At 39.8% G+C, this 20601-nt stretch overlaps 1 protein-coding gene across 24 annotated transcripts in view; it reads right to left on the bottom strand.

Annotated features, from left to right (window-relative positions):
• Positions 1 to 20601, bottom strand: part of PDE4D (phosphodiesterase 4D) — a 1566198-nt gene that overhangs the window by 190471 nt on the left and 1355126 nt on the right. Inside the window, exon 8 of one of the 24 annotated variants that reach the window (XM_063810436.1) lies at positions 663 to 4233. The exons of 22 other annotated variants lie outside the window; for them this stretch is intronic. In XM_063810436.1, coding sequence (XP_063666506.1) covers positions 4085 to 4233 — 149 coding nt within the window. In that variant the 3' untranslated portion in view covers positions 663 to 4084. Of the gene's footprint in view, positions 1 to 662; positions 4234 to 13939; positions 17094 to 20601 lie in introns of those variants that run through there. One more of the 24 variants, XR_010156913.1, reaches the window with a different exon arrangement.

Here is a 20601-nt window from a genome sequence, read left to right as displayed (position 1 = left end):
AGGCATGCATTTTTTTATAATAATAAAATATTAGGAAAAAGTTAGTTAGATTCTTAGGTACTATTTAATCCAATATCATCATTTTACAGAACACAACCCAGGTTAAATTACTGACCAAAAATTACACAGAGAGCTAGGCAGAGCTAGGATTATACCCCTGGTCTTAAAACCCTGAGGTCATTGCTCTTTCCTGGACTTTCAGAAGCCCAGTGCCAGAGGCAAAGTGAAGAAATGTTAAGAAATCACAAGTGATCACCTCTCTTTTGTAATAGCAAACGGTTCTAGTTGAAAAGGGCTGCTTTGCTGGGATACTGGAAGCAATCCTAAAGCTCTGGAGTAGTTATCACCCATTAACACTCCCAATACAGAAAGTGTGACTATGGCACATTAAACTAAAGCATCTAAAGAGTGTTCAAGGCCCAACAAAAATACCATGTTTGCTGGAAGCCTTCATTGCTTATTATTCTAATTTGGTCTTTGCCTCCTCTGAATTCTTACGATACTCTGTGGTACAGTCCTGAGACTACTTAAGATTTTTTTCCCAGGCTGGAGTGCTGTAATCATAGCTCATTGCAGCCTAGACCTCTTGGGCTCAAGCAACCCTCCTATCTCAACTCCCCCAGTAGCTAGGACTACAGGCATGTGCCACCATGCCCGGCTAATTTTTGTATTTTTTTTTTTTTTGTAGAGAAAAGGTTTCATCATGTTGCCCAGGCTGGTCTGAAATTCCTAGGCTCAAGTGATCCTCCTGCCTCAGCCTCCCAAAGTGCTGCGATTAGAGGTGTGAGCCACCACACCTAGACAGTTTCTTTTGCATATGTACAATTATATTGTGTCAAGTCCTTGGGGGTAGGACTACATCTTATTCATTTTTGTTTTCTTGAAACCCAGAGCACAGAATTAAACATATTTTGGTTGATTTTATTTTCTCTAGAGGTACAGTGACAACTTACTTATCCAGATTAATTATCCAGGAATTTATACTATTCAAAATCAGTAAGTAGGTGAAAAGAACCCAGAAAAGTCAAGTAAACACTTGTAGGATCTTGTTCACTTTATGCATCTCATATCCTAAAGGTCTACCTCAGAAATGAATTGCCCTCAACCCTCACTTTTATTTTGAATTAATTTGCCTTTATTTTATGCTCAATGCAATAGCTTGGTAATCAGGTTTGCCAAGGAAAAAGCGGCAGCAGCTCACAAAAGAGGCCAATAAAGCCAAGCTTAGTAACATCATGAACTGACCACCAGACAATATGGGACAGCAGATGAGAAATTAAAGTGCAGCCAGATTTGCTGCTCGTTACTGTAGGGGCAAAAAAAGTCCTCATAGATCATTAGCTCCTAAGTGCATTTGTGAATGACAGGGAAGTACAAAAGCAGATGTTCATGAGGAACCGGAGCCAGCAAAAATGATTTAATTACATTCAGTGTACGCCTTTAAGAGGTTAAGAATAAGCATAACACCTTTCAGAGATTTTCATGAATATTCAATATACAGGACATTTTCTCTTAAATGAAATGTAGGAAATCTAAGGATGGAGATAAACTAGCCTTAAATTCAGCCTTAGAATCCAGGTCTTAACCTATGTTTATCCTATATATAATACTAAGGATTATAAATTTTCATACATTATCAGAAGCATTTTACACCTACTCAGTAAAATCATATGATTAGCAGTTATGAAATCCTATACATTTATCCTCCTTATATTTTTTGTAACTATCTCTTCCTTTTTATTCTGGCTATCTAGCTATCTAGTGTACAACCTTTATCATACCTCATGCTTGAATATCGCTGTTGTCTTTGAGTTGGTTTCAAAACCTCGGATTTTTTTTTTCCTTCATTAGTTGCATTAAAAAAAAGAAATTTCCAGGTGATTATTATTATCTTCTGTAGAAACAGGATCTCACTGCGCTGCCCAGGCTAGTCTGGAACTCTTGGCCTCAAGTGATCCTCTGGCCTTGACCTTCTAAAGTGCTGGGATTACAGGTGTGAGGCATCACGCCTGCCCCCCAAGGTGATTTTAAGGAACAGACAAATTTGTGAACCACTATCTCTAAGTGCTTAGCACACCATTCATTTCACTCTTAATTATATCCTTCAATGGAACTAACTCCCTTAGTGGCAGGCGTAATATGCCTGTGATTTCTGAGCTTAGATGCTCTTTAAAAATAGTTGTTTTTGGCCGGGTGTGGTGGCTCATGCCTGTAATCCCAGCACTTTGGGAGGCCGAGGTGGGTGGATCATGAGGTCAGGAGTTTGAGACCAGCCTGACCAACATGGTGAAACCCTGTGTCTACTGAAAATGCAAAAATTAGCCAGGCATGGTGACGTGTGCCTGTAATCCCAGCTACTCAGGAGGCTGAGGCAGGAGAATCACTTGAATCCGGGAGGTGGAGGTTGCAGTGAGCCGAGATTGCACCATTGCACTCCAGCCTGGGCAACAGAGAGAGACTCCGTCCCACCTCCCACCCCCCGCCACAAAAAAGTTTTTTCATATTCATTGTGTTAGCCCAAAACATCTGAGACAGGTCTCAATCAGTTTAGAAAGTGTATTTTGCCAAAGTTAAGGATGCACGTGTGACACTGCCTCAGGTGGTCCTGAAGACATGTGCCCAAGGTGGTCAGGCTACAGCTTGTTTTTATACATTTTAGGAAGAAATAATACATCAATCAATACATGTAAGATTTACACTGGTTCTATCTGGAAAGCTGGAAAGCGGGAAAACTCAAAGTTGGCGGAGGGCTTCGAGGTCATAGGTAGATTTCAACATATTCTGATTAGCAATTGGTTGAAAGAGTTATTATCAGTAGAAAGGAATGTCTGGGTTAAGATAAAAGTTGTAGAGACCAAAGGTTTATTAGGCAGATGAAGCCTCCAGGTAGCAGGCTTCCAAGAAAAGAGATCCTAAATGTTTCTTATCAGACTTAAGGTCTGTGTTGATGTTAATGCTCGAGGGGTAAAATAAGGCATGTCTGACTTCCTTTGCGGCCTGAATCAGTCTTTCAGGTTAAATTTTAAAGTGCCCTGGCCAAGGAGGAAGTCCATTCAGGTGAGGGTGCAGGCGTGCTTCAAATTTTATTTTTAGTTTACAACTGTTAGCGAAAAGTACGTCCTGTCAATTTCCGTTTTCCCCCTGTATTTACTTAAGAACTATTTTCCAGTTCCTTCTATATCTTGCTTTGCATCTCCAGCAAAGAGATACTGAAGTTTTCTCTTGGTCTTCTTTTCAGAGGTGCCGTTTGATGATTACGCACAAAGAGACAAAGATAATGAGTGGGGGTAGACCTGCTAGCTTAACTTTTTCTTTGTAGAGAAGCACCTAAGGGGATATGTCACATGGATGAATCTACCCTTCTTTGAAGGTCTGATTTGAAAGCAGATTGGACTACATTTTGCACAAAGGCATTTTAAACATGCAGGTGTGAATGCCCCAAATAACAATACTTTGAACTTTTACAGAACCTTTCATCCAGTGATACCAAAACAATTCAGTTTATTAAAGGCCTAGGAAGCTGGGGACAAAACATCCAATTGATCTATATATGGAAATTTATTGCATTAACTTGGTTGGTGATTCCTTTCAAGTCTCCCAACGCTGGGGCATATAAGCAGAGAAAACTATACGGTTTCTGCAAGCTACCTCTCCGAATTGTAATATTTTCCATTTCCAACTCCTCAAGAAGAGCTAATCCTCTTCTTTTCACATTTATGCTTAATTAGAGAGTTACCAGTTCACAGACAGTTATTTATGTTCAGAACCTAAAAAATTCTTGCCTCTGCCTTAATTTGACCAAGCATTGCCTTCTATTTCATGTTCTAAAGAAGCCCATTGAACAAATAAATAAAAACGGACTTCACCTGTAGTGAGGGAGAACTATTATCTAATCAATTTTTCATTTTAAAAATTAAATACTTCAAAATTGGCTGGGTGTGATGGCCCACACCTGTAATCCCAGCACTTTGGGAGGCCAAGGCAGGAGAATCACTTGAGCCCAGGAGTGCAAGGCTAGCCTGGGCAACATCGTGAGATCCTATCTCTAAAAAAAAAAAAAAAAAAAAAAAAAAAAAATTAAAAATTAGCCAGGTATGGTGGTGCAGTGCTGTGTGCCTGTAGTCCCAGGTAGACAGGAGGATGAGGTGGGAGGATTGCTTGAGCCCAGGAGGTTGAGGCTACAGTGAGCTGTGATTGTGCCACCGCAATCTAGCCTGAGCAAAAAGTGAGACCCTGCATCAAAAAAAAAAAAAAAAAAATTGTAATTAAATCTTATTTTTAATCTGAGAGCATAGATTTAAGTTGCCCTGAATATACATTCTCACTTATCTAATTGATTTTTTTTTTTTTTTTCTTCAAGGCAGAGTCTTGCTCTGTCACCCAGGCTGGAGTACAGTGGCATGATCTCACCTCTGCCTCCCGGGTTCAAGCCATTTTTGTGCCTCAGCTTCCCAAGTAGCTGGGATTACAGGCATGTGCCACCATGCCTCCATGCCTGGCTGCTTTTTCTTTTTTTTCAGTAGAGACGGGGGTTTCACCATGTTGCCCAGGCTGATCTTGAACTCCTGGCCTCAATCGATCCACCCGCCTCAGCCACCCAAAGTGCTGGGATTACAGGTGTGAGCCACCGTGCCTGGCCAATCTAATTGATTTTTAAATGAACAATCTTCTTTTTTTTTTTGAGACGGAGTTTCACTTTTTGCCTAGGCTGAAGTGCAATGGCACAATCTCAGATCACCACAACCTCTGCCTCCCAGGTTCAAGCGATTCTCCTGCTTCAGTCTCCCGAGTAGCTGGGATTACAGGCATGTGCCACCACGCCTGGCTAATTTTGTATTTTTAATAGAGACAGGGTTTCTCCATGTTGGCCAGGCTGGTCTCGAACTCCTGACCTCAGGTGATCCGCCCCCCTTGGCCTCCCAAAATGCTGGATAACAGGCGTGAGCCACCGCTCCTGGTCCTTAAATGAACAATCTATCGTACAAATCTGTTGGATACCTCTACTTTTTACCATATATTTTTCAAAAAACGTACAAATTTAATCTTTTCCTCTTTTCCACCTTCTGACTTCCATATTATATACATTGCAGTGAACTCAGGACAGCTAAGATTCAGAGTGGCAACTGGGGTGTATTCCCATTTTCCCATATTTTAAATCTGCTGTAAAGGAAATAGTTGTTATGAGCAAAATGTGTCTGAGGAATGTTTATCAGACTATCGTTTTTATTTGGCATTGTCCCAGCATATTAGTTTTTAATTTTTTTGCCCCATTTCAATGGTGTCTTTTTTGTTTTGTTTTGACCAGCTGCTGAGCTTTTTGTGGCTGTCCATTTACATCACTTTAAAAAATGGTACATAAATGAAATTTGAACAAAATGAACAGTACTTTAACATTGTTTCAAAATCAAATATCTTCCTAAGGAATCTGATTTCTGGTAGATGGAGAACAAAACCTTCCAGAGGAAGGGCTGTTAAATGAGTCTTAATTGCTTGCACATGAAAATATTGTGACTAAGATTGTGTGCACAATTAGGAATTTAAACATGTAGAAAAGAATTGGCCATAGAAACAGGCAGACATTTTTGCAGTCAGAGCTAGTTTCTTGTGAACACAGACAATAAAGGACAAGTCAGTAAAGGAAAATAATTTCAAGAGAAATTCAGTTGTTTTCTTTACTTCATTGTTGCTTACATTGAGCTTCCAATTCTAAAGATGATTCATTTGCCTTGGAAACTCACTGATGGAAGTATCATAGTACAGTCAAGAAAAAAATGTTTATTCAAGAACTAGTATTTCTTTTTTAGTTCCTACTATGTGTCAGATGCTAGGTTTCGTGCTTAATTCACTTCATTTAATTCTTACTTAATGCTCTGAGATAGGTTTGCTATTATTCCCATCTTCTAATGAGAAATCAAGGCTCAGAGAATAACTTTCCCAAAGTCAAATAGCTAACAAATAGTGCAGCCAGGATTCTCTGTATTGATTTAATGAATCCACCCTCTGACAATGCCTCACTGCTCCCCTGGGAAAAAGCACATATCTTTTTTTTAAAAAAATTATTTAATAAACTTATTCTAAGCGTGCCTATACTTTGTTCTGAGTCAATAATGCCTTCCTTCGGTTGGATGGCATGATGTAGGTTGCTAGGCTGGACTTGTTAAACGTTGGGTAAGGAAGGCATGATTGCACCCAGGCGAAGTGAATGGCTATGCAGAAGGCACAGATAATCTGAATAGGGGTTGGGCTGAGATGACAGATTTAGAGATAGAGGCCAGGACTTCCTACAGGGGCCACACGTCATGGCGTCTTGTATAGAACCAAGCATAAAAGAGGCATCAATAAATGTGTGTGGATCAAATGATGAGATGGTCAAATTATTTTTGTGCCTTCAGAGGAACTGAGTTCTCAGGGATACATTAATGACAGGTACCATCTGGATCTCTAAAAAAAATGAGTATCATAAAAAGAAATTCAGGCCGGGCGCGGTGGCTCACGCCTGTAATCCCAGCACTTTGGGAGGCCGAGGCGGGCGGATCACGAGGTCAGGAGATCGAGACCATCCTGGCTAACACGGTGAAACCCCGTCTCTACTAAAAATACAAAAATTAGCCGGGCGTGGTAGCGGGCGCCTGTAGTCCCAGCTACTCGGGAGGCTGAGGCAGGAGAATGGCGTGAACCCGGGAGGCGGAGCTTGCAGTGAGCCGAGATCGCGCCACTGCACTCCAGCCTGGGCGACAGAGCGAGACTCCGTCTCAAAAAAAAAAAAAAAAAAAAAAAAAAAAAAGAAATTCAGTGAGAAATAAATTAATAAAATAAATAGTGCATTGAAACCAATCCTACTAGCATTTATCTCCCCTATCTAAGAGCACCCTAATTTCTTTCAGGAATATACTTTGTATCCCTATTAGATAATCTTAATAATAGTATAACCAGCAATGATCAAGTGCTTACTGTGAGCCATGCATTTTGCTTCATTTTTCATAAATATATTTTTTTTTTCCTAAGACAGAGTCTTCCTCTGTTATCCAGGCTGGAGTGCAGTGGCACGATCTCAGCTTACTGCAACCTCTGCCTCCCAGGTTCAAGTGATTCTCCTACCTCAGCCTCCCAAGGAGCTGGGATTACAGGTGTGCACCACCATGTCTGGCTAATTTTTCTGTGTTTTTAGTAGAGACAGGGTTTCACCATGTTGGCCAGGCTGGTCTCAAACTCCTGACCTCAGGTGATCTGCCCGCCTCAACCTCCCAAAATGCTGGAATTACAGGCGTGAGCAACCATGCCCAGCCTTTCATAAATATCTCCTCAAATAATTTTCATGAACTCCCTATGAAATAAATATTATTATTGTGCTTACTACAAAAGTGAGGAATTTCAGGCTCTGGAAGGTTAAATGAATTGTTTGAGCACAAGCATCTGTAAGTCGTAGAGCTAGAATATGAACCCACAAAATCTGGTCCCATCATTCAGCTCTTACTACCACATTTTATAACATAGTTTGGTGGAACTGAAGCCACCTGCCTGTTCTCTTTTAGCCAAGGCCCAAGACGCAAACAAGACAAATTAGATCCCTTCACTGCTGTTTGACTCTTGAAATAATGACAAAGAAACTAAGAACAGTTGTGGGGATCTCACTCGACTACTCCTGCCATGAGACTTTCCCCTTGATTTGTAGCCTTCTAGCACTGTAAAGATGCACTGATTCCTTCAAACCTCGTCCTCCAGCACCCCCACCACCACCTGTCGCCCCACTAATTCTCAGGGAATTCAGAATTCTTCCTATATTCTTCCACTAAGAATTTTGCATTAATGAGCAGAGTTGGTTTTTTTGTATTGCAAGCAAAGGATCATTGCTGAGACACCATTTTCTAAGGGGAGGTGATAAGCCAGCCAAGGGGAGAATTGTATGGAATCCCCAAAGAACAAGATGCAGACAACACTGTTTAGTGTGCCACAATAATTTAATAGACTCACTGAGAAATAATAGCATGACAAAAGGCCAGGTTAATTTCCTCTGCTGCCCTTTCTGTGGAAATGATGAAGGTTCTTGGGCTCCTCTCTGATCCACTGGTCTTAGATACATTGGCCTTCTCCTTTATTTCCAGTACCCTCAACAGTTTCCAGTAAAGAGAAACAGTAAGGGAGGGTCTGTAGAAAGACAGACTGTCTTGAGGTTGGCTGAGGGGTAAAAGAAATTTCCCAGAAATTGCTCCTTTTCCTTCACAAACTGCCTAGAATTCAGATTTTGTCTCCTTCAAAGTTGCATCTGGGAAAATGTGTTTATATGCTTATTCCACACGTTGCCATCATTGTAACGATTTTAGGGCTCCCTGTCTTGGAATTGCCTTAAAAGTCCATGTGATACTTCTTAAAAAACTCTTTAAAATCCCTTGAGAATGGTTTCATTTCTGGAGTTAGCCCCATCTAAGCTAATTTGACATTCTGTCTGGTGAATAGGGTTGGTAATCATATTGGAAATAATATTTTTGGTCATAAGTGAAGTGTTACTATAAACCAGTGAGATTGCTTATTGCTTTTTTGTATGTGTGTGTCTTATATGGTCTGTAAATGGTCTCTAAAGCCACTTCCAAAATGCTTTCAGCAATGGCATCAGGGCTCAAATAATTGTACAGTTTCCAGAGATGGCTGTTTTGAGGATCAACAGTAATTGAATAATATAATATTTATTAGTAGTTTATAATACTTTTCAACATATTAAGCACTTTCCACATGCTTTTAAATAAGACCTGACATTTACTATGTCCCAGACACCGTGCTAATTTTTTTACATAGATTATCTCATGTAATTCCTCAAAATTAGGAAGGTATAATTATTACCCACCACATTTTAACAGAAAAGATCTAACACATCGGCGTGACTTTTCTAAGGTCACACGTAAAGTGGGTGAGCAGGACAGCCAGCCACGAAACCCCAATTTTCTGACCCCTGAGTCTTGTTCCTCCTCCTTCACATAGATTTTGACTTGTACGTCAAAACACAAAAACAAAACCTACCAATGTTTGAGATTTTTTTCTATGGGAGGATAAAACCTAGGTCTGTCTCTGTAGAAGCAATATTAGTCAAATAACAGTCAGTCCACTGTCAGTGACTTCAGAGGTATCTTACTTGTCATTCAACTCTGAGGTCTCGGTTTCACGACCAGTTCTTCTCTATTTTCCTTTTGGCTATTTTGAAACATGTCTTCTTTTACCAGTCTCAGCCCTCCACTTTCTCATGCTGTGAAGTATTCCCTAAATTTCTGAATTATTTTCCCAAACCATTTTCAGTCTCTAAGCTAACACTGTAGGCAGCTTCTTAGCTCTTTAGAAAAACAATCTCACCTGCATCTGCTCCATTCTTCCTCTCTCCCTTCCTTTCTCTCTTCTTTATTTTACTTATTCATTTATCCATTCACTTATAAGCCCTCTGTTTTCTATTAACTTAATGCTTTTTGTCATTCAACAGAACACATTTTAGCTTTTTAAGTTCCACAAACCTCTAGAGTAATGGTCCTGAAGCTTATTGGAGGTATTTTATTCCTCCTTGGGTCCTTGGAGCCTAAGCATAGCCTTTCACATACTAGGGACTAAATGAGTAAAAGCAAAGCCAGGAAGAGGCAGAAATCAAGTTCTCTATGTGGACAGTTCTGTGTTCAATATGCAAACATCAGAAACATATCCAGAAAAGAATGTCATAAACACCCATCTGTTTTGTGTGGCATATAGAATACAGTCAATTAGAAATACTTCCACAGGACCAACAGTGCTGAAAAGGAACCACAAAAAAACAAAACAAAACAAAACAAAAATACAGAAGGAAGATGGCACACTAGAAAGCACTGGATATTTAAGCATCAGAAATATCTCAAGGAAGTGCATTCAGGAGATGGTGAGCTAGGAAACTTTTGCCTAGCAATGGTAGCTAAGAGATGATAATGGCATGAAGAGACTTCACCCAAAGAGAAGATTAATATTCCCAGTAGTTGGGGCCTGCCCTTTCAGGCCTTCATGGTAAGTGGTCCCAGAAGCAAGGTGAGTGCTAACGCTGAAGCACTGCGTTGCCCTGGTTCCTCCGAAACACCCCATCTGCCTGACTTCTCACACACACCTGGGCCTTTCCTTGTCGATGCTCTGCCCCTGGGCACTCTGGTGACAACGGGCACTTCAGAAGAGTCAGGAAGAGAAGTGTGGGAATTGAAGAATCCTATACCCCCTGGCAGGAATCCTTTCCTTAGCTTATATAACTATAGAGAGTTTTTAGGGTTTCCCAAAGAGTTTCTGTGCATCCACAGATCTTATCCCTCCTCTTGTCCTACCCTCCACTCATATACATTCAGGAATAGATGGTATAGATTTGTTTTCTGTTCTTAAAAGAAAAAAGAAAAAGAAAGAGAGAGAGAGAGGGAGGGAAGGAGAGAGAGAAAAAAAAAGAAGAGAGATGTCCCTAGGGAATAACTTTTGAGGAGCAGCAGATCCAGCAGCTTGTGTATGTGTGTACATGCCAGTACATTTTAGGAGAGGACTTGACATTCTCCCTCTGAGTCAATCCGTACTTTGTAATTTTCTACCTATGTATCTTAATCAAATTATTCAACTTGTCTAGCCCAGTTTTGCATCTATGAAGCAGGAATAGCAACAGTGTCTACCTCTTTGGATATCATAAGGTTTAAAAAGATTACTCATCTAGAGTGTTTGGTACATTTCAAATGTCAGTAAATGTTAACTTTTATTAATATTAGTATTAATAATATATCCAACTGATTTTTAAAGCATTTTTTGAGAGAGGCTTTTTGATATAACAAAAGAAAGGACACTGTGAGTGCACTCCCTATTTATTTAGAGTTAAATAATTCAGTGTAACATCCAACTAGTAAAATTTGGGAAATGAGCCTCAAAGGAATTTTCAACATTTTGCCCCACCACAGTCACTGTATTTCTGAGTATGCCTAGAGTATTTTTTAAGGCTGAAATGGGTGGGAAGCACTTTGTGGAGAAAGGGAGTGACTGAAGAATGCAGTTTGTGTGGTTCTTTTATTTTTTTTTTCTTTTATTAGTTTAAGGAGACTTGGTACTGTGTCCAAGAAGACAAAAAGAATGCAATTACTAAACATTTCCCAAACTCCCTCCCTCCCACATCCACAAAGGTAGATGTGATACTTGATTTTCTTCTCAGAGACGAGCAAGCTGCTCTACTTAAAATCTTGTATGTATTTTGAGAGATAACAGATGATGACCCTGACGCTGATGCCCAGGATGACGAAGTCAGCACAGATAATAATATCACCTTGTATCTTCTTTCACTAATCGTGGAGCACTTTGCACATATGATCGTGCTTATCCTGGGCTGCACTGTTTGTTAGATGAGGGTGTGGGTGTCACTATATATACTTTCCAGAAAGACAGGGATTTACCAACAAGCTATCAACAACTCAATGACAACACTGTACACAGGCAGCCCTCTCACCTGCTTTCTTCAGTATTCCATTATTCTCCCAAATTTGGCTAATCAAGCCCATTCACCTGGGAGTATTTGTTAATAATTTAGATCCTGAGCCTTATCCTAGATATTCAGTTCTGGAAAGTCTGGGAATCAGTCATTTTGTGGTTGTTCTCAGGAAGCCCTTGCGGATTCCTTTGATCAGAGACAGGTTTGGGAAGTATTGCTCTTTTTAAACTCAGGGCAGCGGGGAAGGGATGCTGGCAGGAGTGGACTTTGGTGACACTGAGATCCTTTATTCACGTGGTAGCTTTTCTTTCTTTGAGACAGAGTTTTGCTCTGTAGCCCAGGCTAGAGTGCAGTGGCATGATCATGGTTCACTGCAGCATCAACTTCCTGGGCATAAATGATCCTCCTGAATAGCTGGGATTACAGGTGCGCACCACCATGTCTAGCTAATTTTTAAAATTTTTTGTAGAGATGGAGGTCTCACTGTGTTTCAGGCTTGCCTCAAACTCCTGGCCTCAAGCCATCTTCCTCCCTTGCCTCCCAAAGTGCTGGAATTACAGGTGTGAGTCACTGCACCCAGCCCTAAGGGTAGTTTTTCTGATCATCTGAAGGATAATACAACATTTTTGTCATAGGCTCAATAATCCATAAAATGCTGCCCTATGTGAGAGATATTATTATTTTAAAATACAGTTAATGCTGGACTGTGGAACCATAATATTGAAATATTGCTAGGGCGGGTCTCACCAGTGCCCTTTCTAGGCAAGGAGAGGCAAACTAACAACTGGGACCTGAGAAATAACATGTTTGTCACTAGATTCAATGTAAAATGGTAAACCTATCTACCTTTGCTAACTACTGGTCAACAACTAAAAGTAACTTAAGTTCAATTCAATATACATAATTAAAGTGCATTAAATGTGTGCCTATTGCCCACATGGCACTTTATTATGTATTCCTTAAAATACAAACATTTTTCCATATTATTAAAATTTTCTCAAAAATAAATTATTTAAAATCATTTTATTATGGGAATTTTTTAACCCCTACCTAAAAAGAATTCACACATTATTTAGAATTTGGATTGTTTTTAACCCTTTATGCACATTCACAGTGCTGTAATGAACATGTGTATATATACTTTCACTTTTTTTTTTTTTTTTTTTTTTTTTTTTTGAGATGAAGTTTCTCTCTTGTTGCCCAGGCTAGAGTGCAATGGTGCCATCTCGGCTCACTGTAACCTCTGCCTCCTGGGTTCAAGCGATTCTCCTGCCTCAGCCTCCAGAGTAGCTGGGATTACAAGCACGTGCCACCACGCCTGGCTAATTTTTGTATTTTTAGTAGAGATGGGGTTTCACCATGTTGGCCAGGCTGGTCTTGAACTCCTGACCTCAGGTGATCCACCCGCCTCAGCCTCCCAAACTGCTGGGATTACAGGCGTGAGCCACCACACCTGGCTCATACTTTCACTTTAAAATTGTTCATCCTCAGTCTCTGCTCTAATCAACCCTCAAGTCCCTTCAATCCTATCTCTGAAGAGTTGTGAACCCATTCCCTCATCTCCACAGCCCCACTTCCACCCCAGTTCAGAGCTGCATTATCTTGATCCTGTACAAGGCCTGTGACAGCCCCCTGAAGAGTATGGGGCTGCCCCTAGTCTTTCTTCTTTTCAGTCTCTTTCTACACTGCTTCCAATTACTGTCATTCTGAAATGTGTATTTGTTCCTACGATTGGAAACGCTCAATGATTTTCCACTGTCCATAAAATAAAGTCCACTGTTATTTATGTAGGCCTCAAATATTATTTCCTTAATCTACCTCTGGAGCATCCTGTTCAGTTGCTCCTATACACCTTTAACTCAATTTGTCCTTTACTGTTCCCAGTCCCCTGATATGGACAGGCATTCCATGCTTCCATACCTTATTCTTGCTGGTCTTTTGTTGTGAGGTAATCCTCAATCCTCCCCTAACCACATGGAAAGCATTATGTTCTTCAAATTTATCAGGGAGCATTTCCTAGGTAGAGCCACTGGCTCTCTCTCTCTCTCTATATGAATACATATTCATATATATTATATATTAAATATATAATATAATTATTTAATATATATTTTATATATTTATTTTATAATAAACATTATATATTTATATGAGAAATATAATATTTATTATATAATAAGCATATATATGAGAAATACATTATATAATAAATATTACATTTATTTATATGAGAATTATATTTATTTATATAATAAATATTATATATATTTATATAATATTTATATAATATATGTATATAATATATAATACATATATAATAAATATGTATATAATATATAATAAATATATATTTATATAATATACAAGAAATATATATTTATATAAGAAATATATATAATTTTATAAAATATATAATATATTTTATATTATATATTATATATTTTGTATATATGATATATAATATATATTTATATAAATATATATATTTAAAGAGGTTTCAGTCCAGGCTCTGTGGCTCATGCCTATAATCCCAGCACTTTGGGAGGCCAAGGTGGGCAGATTGCTTGAGCCTAGGAGTTCCAGATCAGCCTGGGCAACATGGCAAAACGCCGCCTCTACAAAAAATACAAAAAATAAAATAAAAAATTATGCACACGTGGTGGTGCATGCCTGTAGTCCCAGCTACTCAGGAGGCTGAGGTGGGAGGATTGCTGGAGCCTGGGAGGCAGAGGTTGCAATGAGACAAGATCGTACCACTTCACTCCAGCCTGGGCAATAGAGTGAGGCCCTATTTCTAAAAATTAATTAATTAATTAAAATAAAAAATATAAAGGCTTCAATCATGGCATTTAGCTAGTACTTAACTATTTACAATTCCTTCTCCCTTACTTTGTAAATTTTTTGAACCAGTAGTCACATTTTACCTCCAGAGCCTATGCATGCCATATATAAGGTGCATGGAAAATACTGTTGACCAAGCAGATAATAATAATAATAATATTATAGCAATAATGATAAGTAACATTTGTTGAATACATTCTGAGTACCAAGTACTATGTTAAGCACTGAATTAGAATTTACTGATAAAGAATACCCCCAAAACTTGGAGAATTTAAGTACATTGACCAAAATTAGACAACTACTAAGAGGAAAGCTGGGTTTTTAACATATATGCTAGCTCATCACCTTTTTGCTAGGCTAAATGAACATGAGCCCCATTTAATTATTTCAATTAAAGTTATAACAAAGCATCCAAATCAGATATTCAGACAAGAGAGATACAATTAAAGTATTTCCCCTCATAATTAGGACATAGCCCTTGTTTTCACTATTCTTAAAGCCAAGTCTAACTTCAATCAATTCCTGGTCAAAAAGCCACGGTGTCAGATCTGATCTTTTTATATATTAATAGGTATGGCTCTACTCATTAAATAAAAGCATAAAAGGCCAAAACAAATTCATTTGTAAGAAAGAGAACTGACTTTTACTGCTCTAAAAGATCATAAGTTTAACTAATAAATAGTAATACTCCATGCATTTATGCAAATCTTTCAGTTCAATGTTTTTGCCGGAAGATTCTTTTTCAATGAGGATTTTTGTAAAAGTAAACTCCTTCAGCTTAAAAGATTTAGGAAATCCGACAGTCATTAGATGTATTAGATGCTTTATCAGTTTTTTATTAAAGCTATTAAACACAATGTATCATCAGCATTTTTCGGTCACATTTCTTAAAAAGCTTAATGAACACATATTTTCGGCAATTATTAAAGTGTGGCCACAATCTTTACTCTATTAAAGGAAAAAAAGAACTACAGCATGAAGCTGCTGCCTGCTGGTGGCTGATGAGGAAGTAGGGCTTCTCTGGCAATGGCTGGGTCTCTTGTCTTCCCTATACACTGACACAACACATGTTTTACTTCAGTATCTCCTGAGGACTTACATATTTCTCTCATGTAGATCCCTTCTGCCTTCTTTATATGGTTCTTGCTCCCATCTATTAGATCTCTCTATATTTCTTTGTAAAAAACTATATATACTACTTGCTTTTATCACACACACACAGATTTAAAAGGCAGATCTAAGTAAGTAGCCAGCATCCTTATTGTCACCATGAAATAGTTGCTTAGTTTCTTTCATTCGATAAGCTCAAAGCATTAAGTGATTAGCCCAGATAACAAAAAAAAATTGTCTCAATTAAATATCATTATTGTTTTTCCCCCTTATTAATTCGTAGAAACTGCTTGTGCTTTAGAACAACAAACATATAAGATTAAATTTCTTCTCATTGTGTTTTGACAGACTAGCATTATTTGGATAGTTTACTTTTTAATTTTCTACTTGCCAATTGACTAAATTCTATTTAGAATGCACTTACTGTTTTTAATGAAGCCATGAATCTTCAGGGTAAAAAAATACAAAAAGGAATGAAGACTTAGACCAATTTACTTATTTATTTATTTTCTGGACTAAAACCACTTCTGTGCTGTTCTATGCTTGTCACTGCATCATGTGTCTCCCCCTACAGGTAAAGAGCAGGCAGCTGTACTAGTTTCACCGCTCCTATAGAAGAATTTGTATTTTCCAAAGTCAAAATCCAGAAGTCCTTTGCTTTAGGCTGCTGGTCTCTATGCCTCTGGGGTATAAGCAGTAGATATAATCAAAATAGCTATAACTACAGAGATATGTCCAGTGAGAGGTTGGGATGAGAAATTTTCAAGCTCATATACGAATAATACAATGCCACATCTATTACTCAGGAGTTAGTATTAATACTTCATTTTCTTTCTCTAAAGCATATACTTCCACGGTGGGTATAAAGGCCACCCGAATCTAATGGGTTATTTTACTTTATAAAGGTGTAAGAAGGACCATGGACTCGAAAAAGGAACCACATGTTTATTCCTGGCATTGTCACTAAGCAGCACCCTCTCTCACTAGGTCTCAGTTTTTTCATCTTTAAAATAAAGATATTTAAATACGTTTTCTTTAGAGTTGTGTCCTTGCATGAAAATCCTCTAATTGAGGATGATTAAATAAACATATTGAAAATATGGAAATTCAGAAGCATTGAAAATGGTATTGTGAAGATGTAACAACATTTAATGAGATGGCTGCAGAATGCTTGCCTTGAGCTAAGGTTGTTCGAAAATGAAATGCTTACAAGGAAGGACTGTGCTCCAAGCTACATGGCTGTACTTCAAAAATGGGATCACTGTCCCAGTGCAGGTATGGCTTGGGCATCTCTGACTCTTTGCCACCCTCTCATGTTCCAATGCACTCTTTACTTCTGGTGTGCACCACACATTAAGGACGTATGTAGGTGAGCCTTACTCTAAATGATAAAAGGATTACTAAAAATGTCATGCCATGACTGTGTGAAAACAAAATCATAAATGAAATGTACCAAAGAAGCTGACACACCAATATTCTCTGTTACCTCTATTCTACCAGTTTTTAAATTAGCTTTAGGAACAAAAAAATGTCAGGCATGGGACAGGGTTATAGGAAGAAACACTTGGTGAGTTCCTCATCACATTCAGAACTCTATCCATTTTTCTTTCTTTCTTTCTTTCTTTTTTTTTTTTTGAGACGGAGTCTCACTCTGTCACCCAGGCCGAAGAGCAGTGGCCTGATCTCGGCTCACTGCAACCTCCGCCCTCAGAGTTCAAGCAATTTCCTGTCTCAGCCTCCCGAGTAGCTGGGATTACAGGCACCTGCCACTGCGCCTGGCTAATTTTTGTATTTTAATAGAGACGGGGTTTCACCATCTTGGCCAGGCTGGTCTTGAACTCCTGACCTGGTGATCCACCCGCCTTGGCCTCCCAAAGTGCTGGGATTACAGGCATGAGCCACCATGCCCGGCCTCCATTTTTTTTTTTTTTTTTTTTTTACTTTAGGAGACAGGGTCTCATTACATTGCCCAGGCTGGTCTTGAATTCCTGAGCTCAAGCAGTCCTCCCACCTTGGTCTCCTGAGTAGCCGGGATTATAGGCGTGTGCCACCATGCCCAACTTGAACTCTATCCTTTTATATAACTTATCTCCTTGAATTCTTGCAACAGTCCTAAGTGTTAGGTACTCAAATCTCCAAAATGAGGAAATGAAGCAAAAGGGAGAGACTGGGTTCACATTCAGGCTCCAAATGCCACACATCATCTTTGTCATATCACACTAAAGAGCAAAAGAGCTATTTAAGTCTCTTTTATAAATGCAAACTTCAAAGCCTTACTTTTAAGGAATTGTTAGATCATTTTAGACCTGTATGTTTACCTACTATATATTGAAATAAAAACTGGCCAGTGACGTACCTTTAAAACCTAGCTTTAAAACCCTAATGCTATAAAATCAAATTCTCGGCCAGGTGTGGTGGCTCATGCCTGTAATCCCAGCATTTTGGGAGGCCACGGTGGGTGGATCACCTGAGGTCAGGAGTTCAAGACCATCCTGGCTAACACAGTGAAACCCTGTCTCTACTAAAAACACAAAACGTTAGCCGGGCGTGGTGGTGGGCATCTGTAATCCCAGCTACTTGGGAGGCTGAGGCAGAAGAATTGCTTGAACCCAGGAGGCGGAGGTTGCAGTGAGCCTCAGATCGCGCCACTGCACTCCAGCCTGGGCGATAAGAGCAAAACTCTATCTCAAGAAAAAAAAAAATCAAATTCTCCTGGCTTTAATACATGTCAAATGCAATAACCTTGAAAAGAGGAAGAGGGTATTGTAAATTCTATGTGACAACTCCTTAGAAAGCATGGTATGTGATATGTAGACAGCTGAAGTTCTTAACTCTTCTTTTTTAAAAATTAGAGTTGGTTTACAGAAAAGTGATAGAGAATTAATATTTCTCCTTCAAACAACTATGACTCAAAAGTGAGTTCTTAGACTTAGAAATTCATCCTGAACAACAGTGTATCATCTCTATCACAAAGCTACCAGCATCTGTGAATTGTGATGAGAATAAAGGAGACAGTGCTGGGAGCAGGAGGAGACCCCATTTTGATGGGCACAAAGCAAGCGCATCCATTTTGGCCAATTTAAGGACCCACAAGTTTTCCTCTCATGATCTTGCAAGCTTGCCTTTCTCTCACTGTTCCCTTTCCTTCGTTTGTGTCTTTGTCCTATTCTTTCCATTACCCCCTTGTTACGGAATGAGTGCTTGTGTGCCCCTAAAATTCATTTCAATATCCTAACCCAATATGTGTTGGTATTTGGAGGCCGGGCCTGTGGGAGGTGATTAGGTCGTGAGGGTGGAGCACTCAACACTCACAAATGAGACTAGTGCCTTTACAAAGGGCACTGATGCAACCTAGAAGAAGACTCTCACCAGACCCCAACCATGCTGGCATCCTGATCTCAGACTTCCAGCCTCCAGAATTGTGAGAAATAAATTTGTGTTGTCTATAAGCCACCCAGTCTATGGTACTTTGTTATGGCAGCCTGAATTGATGAAGAAAGCCCTAGTTCTATGTATACAGTGGGCCCTAGAAACAAAACCAAGTAATAACAACAAGATGGAATTTAAAAAGATGTATTAAGTGCTGGTTCTGTGAGGCACTATGCTAAGGGCATCATGCGTGTTCACTCATTCAAGCCAGCAACAACTGCAGGAAGCAGTGTCACTATTTTATAGGTAGGGAAACTGAGCAGAGAAAGGGTATGCAACCTGCCCAGGGCCACAAAACTCTCATGATAGAGCATGATTTGAGTGCTGGGTAGGCAGAGCAACCACGTGGTACAATTCTAGGGGCACCATGTTGTGATGTTCTGTGGAGTTGCCCTCCGGAGGCACTTGGAGCTGTGTGCTCTAGCAGACTTTTGGATCAGCCATGAACTTAACTGTTAGGCTACCCTGTTACTCTAGACCTTATTCCTGTGTTGAGGGATGGACAGGCATACATTTGCGAACCTGTACCTGGGGCCTCTAGTGAGAGAAGCCACATGGAAGCTGGTCCTCAGGCTGCTCCAGGCACTAGGTCTGACCCCTATCAACAGGGACTCATTCATCTTAAGGGTGCCTCACTGACTCTTTTTAATACTTCTTTGCCCTTCCCAGGACTACTGCCACGGTACAGCCAGGTTCCAACTTCAGGGGGAGTGAGCCTAGAGGGTGGGGCCTGAGTGGTCAGCTGCAGAGGGAGGAAAGGCACAAGCACTGCCTTTTCTGAGTGTCTCAAATCTTACTAATGTCAAAATCTCAACCATCATTATTATTACTAGCACTGAGGTTTTAAGGGCCCACTTTTTCAAAATGGGCTCAGAAAGGGGAACCTTCCCCTGCTACTGCCCTCATCCCTCCATCCCTATGCCATGTTCCCACCTTGGTTTGCTATGCTTGGGCAAGAAAAACGACTTCCCAGTTTTAGTCAGTTCATTTCCTGTTGTGCTTTGTGAGGAGCCCAGCAGCACTAAGTGGTAACAACAGTTAATTAGTTTCCCTTTCTAGATAAGGTATTTCTGTGTCCCCCTTGTCCCTAGGCCTCAGATCAGGAGCTTGTGGGTACGAATGAGGCCATATTCACCTTAATTTCTTAATTTCTGTGGCTCATAATTCCCTCTGGTATTGTTCCAGGACCCCCTTACTATGTATACATTTCTAGGAGCTTCTATGAGGTCTGTCACATATGCTTAAGATCAAGTGTGTGCCCTTTGAGTGTAGCTACTCTCTCCTGTTAATCTGTGCCTGGCATCTGCTGGGATGGCTGGGCAGCTGCCCTGACCACTGAGCACCCAACCATCTGTTGTCAGACACAACAATTTCCACTGGTACCTGATGCTGCTCTTCTGGGAGAATGCTGCTCCACCTGTGAGGCCAGCTCATATGTGACCTCAAGCTAAAAAAGCTTCCAGGGACCAAAATAGCACTGCATTCTGCCCAAATAGCAATGTCAGTTCTTGCTTATTGCAAAATTGGGGGTTGAGGGTAGTTCCTCTTGATAGGGGTCAGATTTAGTGCCTGGAGCAGCGTGAAGACCAGCTTCCATGTGGCTTCTCTCACTAGAGGCCCCAGGTACAGGTTCATAAATGTAGGCCTGTCCATTCCTCAACTTAGGAAAGTGCATAGAAACAGAGGGATCCGGTTCCACACCTCCAACTCAGTTTAGACTCATTTATATTGAATTTGAATTTTGGCAGAAGAAATCAGTTACTCAAAGTATTTATTTT

This window comes from Pan troglodytes, chromosome 4 (genome assembly GCF_028858775.2).
Source record: "Pan troglodytes isolate AG18354 chromosome 4, NHGRI_mPanTro3-v2.0_pri, whole genome shotgun sequence".
NCBI classification, from domain to species: Eukaryota; Metazoa; Chordata; class Mammalia; order Primates; family Hominidae; genus Pan; species Pan troglodytes.
This window is presented reverse-complemented; position numbering and strand designations above follow the sequence as displayed.